Consider the following 12103-nt stretch of genomic DNA (forward strand, 5'->3'; position numbering starts at 1 on the left):
CTAGCCTCTGGTAACAATATTCCAAGTAGGAACTTGAGGTTCACTCCTGGAGGTCTCCCCAACATTCCTCCCTACCTCAGAGATCAATACATCAGCAACACTACTCTGAACTGCATCATCTATGACATTCCCACCTACCTCCTTATTCACAATAGCATCTTCCCTTGACTGCAGAGCATCAACATCACCTCCCCCTATACTCTCCTTGCTACTCACAGGGGATTTAGGAATAGTAGGTTGTCCAGTCTTAGGAACCCATCTCTGAATAGGCTTAGGCCCTTCTTTTCCTGAAGCAGCTTTCTTCTTAAGACAATCATGTCCAATGGTATTGCATTTCAAACAATAGGATGGTGCCCACTCAAAATGGACTTTTTGTTCAATAACTCTCCCAGACCCATCTTCTATGCTCACACTTTTAGTCAAGTCTTTAGTAACATCTACTTCAACTAGCATCCTTGCAAAAGTGATCCTCTGCTGGTGAGTTGTGCATTCATCAGCAAAAAGAGGGACCCCAATCATGCTACCAATCCTACTTAGGGACTCAGGTTCCCAGAAGTTAAGAGGGAGGTTGTACAATCTAATCCACAGGGGTACTACCCTTGAAACTTCAGCTTGAAAATCAAAATCAGGGGACCAGGCCTTAATAATCATGGGTCTACTATTAATCATATGGGGCCTAGCATACAAAATCTCATTTCTATCATCAATTGAAGCAAATTTAATGATAAAGTACCCTTTATCATGAAGAAAAATCCTGGGTTTACCAACATGATTCCAGTGCTGGTCAATGAATCTAGTGAGAGTCCCAATAGAGGGAGTCTGACCCACGACATATAGAATAACAGCAGTAGACCATGCTTTTGACAGCTTATCAACTTCAAATTGATCCAATTTAGCCACTTTCTTACCTTCTTTCAGCACCGAAGGGATGAACTTGAGGGGAGCTCCTTTGGATGAGAGATTTGCCTGCAGCAACATCAGCCTATTTTGGAGCAGGTAGAGTCCTTTCCGAAGCTCCGTTCCCTTCATTGCTCCTATTAAGTCTTCCATCATTCATCTCAACTGGATTCTCAACGTTCTCAGAAGACACCTTATCCTGCATCTCATTTCTACCTCCTAAAGGTGACGATATAGTTGGGCTTATACCCACCTCTGTGGGATTGTTAACAACAGCTTCTTCTTAAACTCCTGGATTCTTCGCCTTTACTGCAGTTAATGGTGTATTTTTATGAGCTTTAAAAGCTTCATTAATGGCATCAATCGCAGCTTGGATCGCAGGTGAGGAATGGCCAGTACTCTCCTTAGTTACTGTTCCATTGCCATGAAGATTATGAGAATTCTTATTTGCCTCACTATTCTTATGAACTGGTGGTTCCTTACTGAGCTCAGATTGGGGTGAAAGTTGGGGTTTTTTCTGGCGTCCCATCGGTGGTCGGCAGTAGCTAGCTTACACCCTACGCTATCGCTTATCCACCATGGAGAGAAAACCCTCAATAATAAAATTTCTAATAATGTTAAAAATAATTTAAATGTAATAAAAACTAAAGGTAACTAAAACATCAGATCGATCAACCAGCGAAAATACAGCATAAGCATAACTTAAATCAAAGCTCACCAAGGAATGTAGACCCAAAGATGTATTTCAACAACAAGAACATTCAAATTCGTAAACTATCAACCAGAGACAATCCTAAACATCATATCTAAATCAAAAATAAAAAATGAAGAAAAAAAATACAGAAGTTATCGTTAAATCTAAATCAAAAATTAAAAAATACAGACTCTAACGGTTAGAGAGACCGGCAAATAAACTCTAGTGAAGAAGGAAACTCGTCGAAGGTGGAGAATTCGTTGTTTGGGAGGAAGGATACAGACTCTAGCAAATTCGTGGTGGTGAGGATCTAACAGCAAGGCGATTGGCGACAACGACGAGACGATTGGCGACTTACGGTCTAGGCCGTTGGGCTGGCTGAGGCTGTGGGCGGTGGGCTTGGTGTCTTCGTCGACATCACTTAGTTCATTTTGTTGGGTTAACTTTGAAGGTTGACGGGCAGCTATCGAGGCCGGTGGACTGACGAATGAGAGGATTTAGAGGAAGAACGACTGACTTACGGTCTGGTGACGGTTGAGAAGAAGAGAGAGATAGGAGTGGCCGATCGAGGAAGAGATGAGAGGATGAGAGGTTTAGAGGAAGAGAGGTTGTTGAGGGGTTGAGAGGAGGTATGAGAGTAACGACTTGTGATAGGTTGAGAGGCAATATGCGAGTAACAGCGTGCAAGAGGAGGAGAGAGATAAAAGTGAGGAAAAAAACCCTAATTGATGACACAAATGTTTTAAACTTTTTTTTAATGATATTGTTGCGGTTCCTGGCAAGAACCGCATCAATTTATTAAATTTTTTTATATTATTTTAATATATTGTTGTTGTTCTTGACAAAAATCCCAACAACATGTCTTGTCAAATAGCTAGTCAACTTTTTTTCAAAATTTTTTCTTGTTGATACCATAGTGCTACGGTTTTAGGCGGAAACCGCTACAATATCTTTATTTTATATTTTATCTTTCCTTTTACGTGATATATTGTTGTGTATGGATAAAACCTCGGTAATAAGCAATTATTCTACTGCTAATGTATAGAGCGCTAAATGATGTGTCATATTTTTATATAGGTTTTAGTTGCATTTAGGTTGCATTCTAGGACCATTTAGGTGCATTGTAGTTCATAATTGCATAGATTACTTAATCTGCGAAATATTACTCCTTTTGTGCGTTTTTGGTATTCTTTGAGGAATTTCAGGTATCGAGAATATAATTGGAGTATTATTGGACAAGCTTGAGTTCTTAAGAGCAATTGGAAGCAAACTACATTAATAAGGATCCATTTTGGATGCATTTGAGTGCAAATTTGAGCTCCATTGGAGTTGGAATTTATTGTTAGTGTTTCTGTCTAGAAATTAAGGATGCTAATTCCTTTGCTTAGGGAATACCGGGTCAGATCTGAATATCCTGAGTCCAAAGTTCGTACGCCGAAATCCTGCAAAAGTAATGGTTAGACTGCCCCGGGGGTGGTTCCGGGATCGCCTCTCCGACGCTCAAGTCAGTGATCAAGCTAGAGAGATAAAGTCTAGAGAGAGATGCTCTGGTTTGTTAGGTAAGAATTCAATACCTTCTCATTGATGAGGGGGTTGAGTATTTATAGTACTTGAGATATCCCAGCTGTAGGCCAGCTGGAATGCACTGACAGCTGGGAGGCACTATCACAGGTGGGCCCTCTGGGGGCTTAAGGCCTTGTTGGGCTTGAATTGTCCCTGGCTGGCTTAACCTGGGAAATAAGCCCAAACAATTAGCCCCACGCCAGGAATGGGAAACATCGAGGCCTTGCTGAAGCGTCTCCCGTTCGTGGCGGAACCTAGACAGCCTTGAATCCAGACCGACCCGGTCTCCTGGAGGAGAGGGGAGGCATGTGCCGACCCGGTCTCTTCGAGGAGAGGGGTGGCATGAGCCGACCCGGTCTCCTTGAGGAGAGGGGAGGCATGTGCCGACCCAGTCTCCCTGAGGAGAGGGGAGGCATGTGCCGACCCGGTCTCTTCGAGGAGGGGGGTGGCATGTGCCGACCCAGTCTCCTTGAGGAGAGGAGAGGCATGTGCCGACCCGGTCTCTTCGAGGAGAGGGGTGGCATGTGCCGACCCGGTCTTCTTGAGGAGAGGGGAGGCATGTGCCGACCCGGTCTCTTCGAGGTCTCTTCGAGGAGAGAGGAGGCATGTACCGACCCAGTCTCTTCGAGGAGAGGGGAGGCATGTGCCGACCCGGTCTCTTCGGGGAGAGGGGAGGCATGTGCCGACCCGGTCTTTTTAAGGAGAGGGAAGGCATATGTGCCGACCTGGTCTCTTCGAGGAGAGGGGAGGCATATGTGCCGACCCGGTCTCTTAGAAGAAAGGAAGGGTATTGCTCATACATGGCTCGGATGAGGGGCCAATGAGCCCCATGTTTGTCCGAGCCGGTACCTTCTCTCGCTAAGTCAATCTGGGACTTAGGAGATTTGCTCAACCAAAGAGGAGAGCCTCCTTGGGTCGAGTGGGTTGGACGCGGCTCGGATGAGGGGCCAATGAGCCCCATGTTTGTCCGAGCCGGTACCTTCTCTCGCTCAATCGATCTGGGACTTAGGAGATTTGCTCAACCAAAGAGGAGAGCCTCCTTGGGTCGAGTTGGTTGGACGCGGCTCGGATGAGGGGCCAATGAGCCCCATGCTTGTCCGAGCCGGTGCCTGCTCTCGCTAAGTCAATCTGGGACATAGGAGATTTACTCAACCAAAGAGGAGAGCCTCCTTGGGCCGAGTTGGTTGGACGCGGCTCGGATGAGGGGCCAATGAGCCCCATGCTTGTCCGAGCCGGTGCCTGCTCTCGCTAAGTCAATCTGGGACTTAGGAGATTTACTCAACCAAAGAGGAGAGCCTCCTTGGGCCGAGTTAGTTGGACGCGGCTCGGATGAGGGGCCAATGAGCCCCATGCTTGTCCGAGCCGATGCCTGCTCTCGCTAAGTCAATCTGGGACTTAGGAGATTTACTCAACCAAAGAGGAGAGCCTCCTTGGGCCGAGTTAGTTGGACGCGGCTCGGATGAGGGGCCAATGAGCCCCATGCTTGTCCGAGCCGGTGCCTAAGATCTTGGACCACTAGCTGAAGTGACCGAGCTGGTAACCTTGAGCTGATGAACTAGTGATCTTGAGCTGGTGAACTCAACAGTTTCTTTAAACCCGAAATGCCACGTGGCAACAGTGGATTATTGGGGTGCTTGAAAACATGGTAACGATTCAACTTCCGGTCATTTATGACCTTTGTGACTCTTGACATTCCTTGGAGGGGGGCGAAAACGCAGGTCCCGGTCCATATTTCGACGCGGGACACGGAAATCGAGGATTTTTGCCTATAAGTAGGGAGAGAGGGAAGAGATTTTGTCACTTTTACAATTCTCTCTCTCTCTAAATTTGAGTTTTCTGCTCCCTCTCTCTCTACTTTAGAGCTCTTTCTCTCTCTAAGTCCGGGCTTCACTCTATTCCTCCGACCAGGTACGCTTTTGCTTTGCTTTTTTCGCTAAGTTTTTTCTCTTTCGTTTAATAAAATTGGCCGACCCCCTCCGGTTGATAAATAATGGGGAGCTCGTCCGAGTCAGTGACACCTCCTCCCTCACCTCCTTATAATTTAGCCGAGGAAGTGAGGGGTATGGGAATGGTATTGGTGTCAACTTTAATAAGTTGCCCGGATCCCTCGGCTGTGCCTGAGGCGCTTTCCCTCCCGAGTACTCCTTCGCAAGCCGAGGAGGAGGATGCCGAGGGTACCGTCCCTCTACCCTGGGAGGTGTCCCTGGCCTATCCCTCTTCGAGGAGTTACTTAGAAAAATATCTGTCTGATGGTGTAGTTAGGACAACTATGCCGGGAGAAGAAGGCGAAGCCTCGACGTCCGGGCGATTCGTGTATCCGGAGATAGACCCCAAGGGCGGACCGGGAGCGAAGTTTCCTCTGCCTTCATTAATAAGGGCTTTGCTAGAAGATGCCCGGGGCGAAGCAGCTAAATTTCAAATAAAGGACCCCTATCTGCTGGTCCGACCCGATGCTAGCCATACTATTTTGTCTCCTCCGCCCGGGTGCACTGCCTTCTATTACAAAGCAATGGAAATGGGCTTAAGGTTCCCGCTGACCCAGTTTGAGAAAGATTTGCTGAACTCGTACAATTTATGTCTGGGTCAGCTTTCCCCGAACTCCTGAGGCGGAATTCTAGCTGTCCAGGTGATTTGCGACATTATTGGCGTTAGGCCGACCCTCACTCTCTGGTGCCATATGTACAAGCTGTGCGAGATGCCAGCAGGGGACCATGGTCCTGGTTGGTGGTGCTTCCAGGCTCGGCGGGGCTACCGAACGGTCCTTGACCTTCCCACTTCTCAAAAGGGGTTCCGCCGAGGGTTTGCTTTTGTATACCACGGAGGGGAATGAGGTATCCCCACCGTGCCTCCATTGGCCGACCCAAATCATTGCTTGAACTTCAAGGTGCCCGAGCTATCCGATGAGGAAGCTGTGGCTGCTATTTACATGCAATTAGAGGCCAAGATAGTAGACGGCGGCGAAGTCTTTGTGGCGGGGAACTGGCTCTCGAGCTGCAAATTGTTTAAGAACGAGCACTTCTTGGCGGCGTTCGGTCTGAGTCCGGCCTTTCCTAAGGGTAATTCGGCAAGAGGGGGTCCAGTTGACTTGTTTTTATTGTATTATTTGCCATATTTTTCTAACTCTTTTTCCTTTTGTAGAAGCTTCTCTAGCATTCATTAAGGAAACCGACCAGGAAATGGCCGAACGACTGACTTCTGCTGCTCTGAAAGCTGCTCGGATCAGGGCCGAGATGAAGGCCAACAAAATCAACAAACCCTCCAAGCCAAAGGTAAGCACTCTTTCCATCCGGCCTGGTTCGGGCTTACACTTCATATTCTCACTAACTTTTTAGGTTTTTTATAGGATCCTTCCAACCCTAAGCCGAGGAAGCGCAAGGAGAGGACTGAGGAGAGGGTCGAGCTGACGGAGAAGGCTCTGGCCAAGGCTCGGGCCGAGAAGGAGGCCTCGGCGAAGAAGGCCAGGAAAGAGCCTTCTGTCGAAGTCAACAGCCCTCGACCGGTGTCCGGGGATGACAACACTCATATCTCCGTCCACCCCGCCGATTTCGAGCCAGTTCGCAGTCCCGGCCATGTGCCAGGGGGATCCCAAACTGAGCAGGCGATGTTCGAGGCGCCACTCCCGTTTACTCAGCTCTCCAAAACTGAGAAGAAGCAAAGGATCAGCGATGCGCTGGAGATCCTCTGTACTCAAGCCGACCGTGATCACATCAGGGCGGTGAACGAGAGGAACGAGTCGAGCGAGCTCTTCCGCTCCTGGATGGACGTAAGTATCGTTGTTCACTTCACTTTTTGCCTCTTAACTGCTACCTTCTAACTGGTTTTTTCTTTTGCAGTTTTCCATCCAGATGACTAAGGTAGCTGAGGATCGGCTCGCGCTGGTGCAAGAGGTCCAGGGGTTGAAGGAGGTGGCTCGGACGCACTTCGACGAGCTTTATTAAGCCAAAGAGGGCAAGCGGCTGGCCGAGCTACGACTGGAGGAGGCCAATACCAAAATCGACAAGGGCGAGGCGGCTTGGCAGCAGGAGAAGGAGGACTGGAAAGTAGAGAAGGCCAACTTAACACTGGCTAAAGAAAATGCCGAGTCTGCCAAGGTTGCGGCCGAGTCCAAGCTAGTTCGTGTCGAGGGTGACTTGGAAATGGTTAAGTTCAAGCTCTCCACGGCCGAGGCCCAATTGAAGGAGGCCCAGGCGGCGGTTTCCCGCTCCCAGGAGGAGTGGTTCACGGCATGGCAGGCCTCTGATGCCTGTACCGACTTCTGCGCCGATGTGGGCCAATCCTCCCACAAGATGGGCGAGGACGAGTCCCTTACCAAGCTCCGGGTTTCCCTGGCCGACGCCTGCCCTTCTGCTGACTGGAACTCGGTCAGGTCTCGCTACCAGGAGCTGGCTGAGGCTGAGGCAGCCGTGATCCGAGCGAAGATGGCCGAGGAGGCGAGCTCGGATGACGAGGATGATGATGATGATGAAGAAGCTGCGGAAGAAGGCGGTAGCACCGAGCCGCCTCCAGAGGTCACTGCCGAGCAACCTGCTGCCGAGCAACCTGCGGCCGACCCCTCCACCTAGCTGCCTTAGGATTTTACTCTTTTAGCTTTTGCCGTGTTGGCTTTTTTGGATTTTTGCTTTCAACCATGTATTTTTTGTAAACTTTTGGTTGTATTTTGCAACTTTGATCAATGGAAATACAACTACTATTTTGCAACTTGTCGTTTATTACACAATCTATTTTTTGTTATTTGCAATATCACAACATATAATATACAATGGACTCGTTAAGTCTTGTTTGCAACTTTGATCAAAATAATAAGACTGGCTAAGTCCTTTCATTTCTGGGGTAAAAACCCGACTTGATACGTTGACTGGCTAAGTCCGAGTTACATTCGAATTTGCTAGCTAAAACCGACCAGGTAGCGCTGGCTTTACAATATGCCCCTATTGCAAGTAACAAAAAGAAATTAAACATAGAATCTTTTGAGATTGTCTAGGTTCCAAGGTCGAGCCAGGGGGACCCCTTCGGGAGATTCGAGTCGGAATGTCCCTGGCTTGAGGACCTCTGTAACCTTGTAAGGGCCATCCCAATTTGCCCCCAACTTCCCTTTGAGATGGGAGAGTCCGGTGGCTTCTACCTTTCGGACGACTCAGTCGCCCAGGCTGATTGGCCGAGGCTTTACCCGCCTGTTAAAGTGTCTTGTGATTTTTTGCTTGTATCGGATGGCTTGCAGTAAAGCATTGCCTCGTGTTTCAGGCAACAGGTCTAAGTTGACGGGTTTTTCCTCCTCGTTTTGGTCAAACTCATAGAATGTCATCCGAGGAGAGGGGATTCCCACTTCGACCGGAAGGACAGCCTCGCTACCATATACCAACCCAAAAGGAGAATGCCCAGTGGCTTCTTTTACTGTTGTCCTGGCCGACCAGAGAACGCCGGGTAGGTCATCTACCCATGCCCCCTTGGCAGCATCTAGGGACTTCTTTATGCCTTTGAGGACAATTTTGTTGACCGAATCGGCTTGCCCATTGGTTTGGGGTCAGGAGACGGCTGAAAACCTTGTCTGAATGCCGAATCGGGAGCAATAATCACGGGTCGGCCCGCTGTTAAATTGCCGACCGTTGTCTGACACTAGGGCTCTTGGGATTCCGAAGCGAGTGATAATGTTTCTCCAAATGAACATTTGAACCTGCTTGTCAGTTATTGATGCCAGTGGCTCGGCTTCTGTCCATTTGGTGAAGTAGTCGATCGCCACAATTAGGAACTTCCTTTGCCCGGAAGCTGGGGGAAAAGGCCCGAGCAAGTCCATGCCCCACTTGTCGAAGGGTAGAACCGCTTGAATGGTGGTAAGGGGAGTGGCAGGTGCTCTCGGTATGTCCGAGTGAATCTGGCAAGAGGGACATCGCCGGACTAAGTCCGTGGCATCAGCCTTCAGAGTGGGCCAGTAGTATCCCGCCCTTAATGCCTTTCCGGCTATCGTTCTGCCCCCTTGATGGCTCCCGCAAGCTCCTTGGTGTATTTCCCTAAGGACATAGTTTCCTTCCTCGGGGTTTATACATTTGAGAAGGGGATGAGTGAAGGACTTCTTATAGAGCTGCCTTTCATGCCAAAGGAACCAACCTGCTTTACGTTTGATCCGGTCGGCTTCCTTGGGATCATCGGGTAAGGTCCCGTCTCGCAAGTACTCCACAATTTCGCCCATCCAGTTCGAGGAACGATTGAGTACAAGCTGCTCTTTGGCATTTATGCTAGGTTCCTTCAACACTTCCCAAGTTATAGTTCTAAGGGCTGACCCTTCAGCAGAACTGGCCATCCGAGCCAGTGCATCGGCCTGTTGATTTTCTGAGCGAGGAATATGGGTAATCCGGAATCCGGACAACCTTCCAATGACAGCTCGAGCTTTGGCCAAGTACATTCTCATGTTGTCTTCCTTGGCCTCGTATTCTCCAGAAATCTGACCCACAATGTGTTGCGAGTCGGATTTGGCCATGACGGATGTTGCTCCGGCCAGGATGCATAGTTGTAATCCGAGGATGAGGGCCTCATACTCGGCTTCATTGTTAGATCCGAGGAATTCGAACTTAACTGCATATTCAATTTTCTCCCCGACCGGAGGTTTGATAACCAGCCCGGCTCCACAACCAGTCTTCGTGGAGGATCCATCAACCAGCAACTCCCATTCTTCCTGTGAGCCGACCGGGGGTCTGGTAGCGCACTCGGTGATGAAGTCAGCAAGGGCTTGGGCTTTGATTGCCCTTCGAGGCTCAAATTCTAGCCCAAAATCTGCTAGCTGATCCGCCCAGTCGGTCATCCGACTCGAGTGGTTCCTACTTTCAATGATCTTCCGAAGCGGTTGTCCGGTTAGGACTTTGATGGGGTGCGCTTGAAAGTAGGGCTTGAGCTTCCGACTTGCCATTACCAGGGTAAAGACCATCTTCTCGACATCGCTGTACTTTGCCTCAGCCCCTCTATAAGCATGGCTGATGAAGTAAATAGGATGTTGTTTCCCTTCTCGCTCGGCTACCAGGACTGCGCTAAGAGCGTAGTCCGAGACCGCCAAGTATATGAATAAAGGTTCCCCCGGCAAGGGGGAGATCAGTTTAGGCAAGGTTGCCAAGTGATTCTTAAGGGAGGTGAAGGCTTGCTCGACTTCGTCGTTCCAGGCGAATTCTTCTCGCTTCAAGTCCTTGAAGAACGACAAGCTCTTATCAGCCGACCTGGAGAGGAAACGGCCCAGCGCTGCTAGGCAGCCGGTTAGGCGCTGCACTTCCCAAACATTCCGGGGAGATTTCATCTCTAGGACTGCTTTAATCTTGTCCGGGTTGGCTTCGATTCCTCTCTCATCCACCAGAAATCCGAGGCATTTCCCCCCCTTAACTCCGAAGACACATTTTTTGGGATTTAGCATCATTCGGTACTTTCTCAGGGTGCTCAGCGTTTCTCTCAGATCTGCAGGGTGATCCGACTGAGCTTTGCTTTTGACAATCATATCATCAACATATACTTCAATGTTCCGACCCAATTGATCGCTGAAGATTTTGTTGACGGTTCGCTGATAGGTGGCTCCTTTTTGAGGCCGAACAGCATCATTTTATAGCAGTAGACACCCTGAGAAGTGATGAATGCCGTATGAACCCTATCCTTCTCGGCCATGGGTATTTGATGATAGCCGGCATTTGCGTCCATGAAGCTGAGAAGGGCATGCCCTGCCGTCGAATCGACCAGCCTATCGATTTTTGGCAGAGGGTGATTGTCTTTTGGGCAGGCTTTGTTTAAGTCCGTAAAATCGACGCACATCCGCCATGCCCCGCTCGGTTTTTTGACCAATACCACGTTGGCCAGCCATTCCGAGTACTGACATTCTTCAATGAAACCCGCTTCGAGCAGCTTCTTGACCTCCGCGGCTGCTGCGGCATTTCTTTCAGGACCCTGGTGCCTGAGCTTTTGCTTGATGGGCCTGAATCCCTCTTTGATGTTAAGCTCGTGGCACATAATTTTCGGGTCGAGACCAGGCATCTCTGTGGCCTCGTAGGCGAAGACATCTTGGTACTCCGTGAGCACTCGAATGATATCCTGCCTTGTTTGAGGGTCCATGGCCTTGCCTACCCTAACAGTCCGACCTGGATCCTGGCCGATTGCGACCTCTTCGTCATCCTCGGCTGGCTGAGGGCGTTCATATTGCTTGGGGTTGTCAGTTATGTATACCCCGAGGCTGGTTGAGGGCTGACCCCCTTCATATTTTCGTTTTTTCGAGTCCTTTTGGACGTCGTTATCCGAGTCCCTTTGGACGTCGTTATTCTTGAGGCTATTCACATAGCACTCTCTTGCTTCTTGCTGGTTGCCTTGAATTTTTCCCACCTTCCCGTCATCAGTCTCAAACTGCATGAGGAGTTGATAGGTGGAGATGGCGGCCTTAGCCTTGTTCAGCATGGGTCTCCCCATTATTATGTTATAAGGCAAAGGGATGTCCACTACCAAGAAGTCGATCGGTAGGCTTCTCCCCTTACCTTTTTCACCCATCCGAGTAGGTAGTTTTATTGATCCGACCGGGAGGACAGAGTTGCCCCCGAAGCCTATGAACGACTGATTCAGGGGGGTAACATCCCGTTTGGTGTACTTCAACTTCTTGAGGCAATCAAGGGTGATAATATCAGCGGATGACCCACTATCCACCAACACTCTCTTTACCCTTGTATTTGCCACCTTGAGCTCAATGACAAGGGGTCGTCGTGCGGAACACGCAACGTCCGACTAGGTTCCCCAAAGGTCATGACGGGGTAGCTTGCTCGGGGGAGCTGGACATCAAGTACCTGATGTTTGAGATTTTGGAGGTGAGCCTTGCGTGCTCGGCCGGTTAGGCCTCCCGACGCGAATCCTCCTGCAATGACACCAATGAATCCTTCGGTGTCCCCGCTGTTTGACTGACCCACCTTTTGCTTCCCTTTTTCCTCGCTCGAGTGCTTGAGG

At 49.4% G+C, this 12103-nt stretch overlaps 1 protein-coding gene across 1 annotated transcript; it reads right to left on the bottom strand.

Moving 5' to 3' along the window:
• Window positions 1-1050, bottom strand: LOC125494010 (uncharacterized). Its single transcript, XM_048637506.1, has one exon. It carries the CDS (start codon window positions 1048-1050, stop codon window positions 1-3), a length of 1050 nt encoding a protein of 349 aa, XP_048493463.1.
• Window positions 1051-12103: the final 11053 nt, after the last annotated feature.

This window comes from Beta vulgaris, chromosome 6 (genome assembly GCF_026745355.1).
Source record: "Beta vulgaris subsp. vulgaris cultivar EL10 chromosome 6, EL10.2, whole genome shotgun sequence".
NCBI lineage: Eukaryota > Viridiplantae > Streptophyta > Magnoliopsida > Caryophyllales > Amaranthaceae > Beta > Beta vulgaris.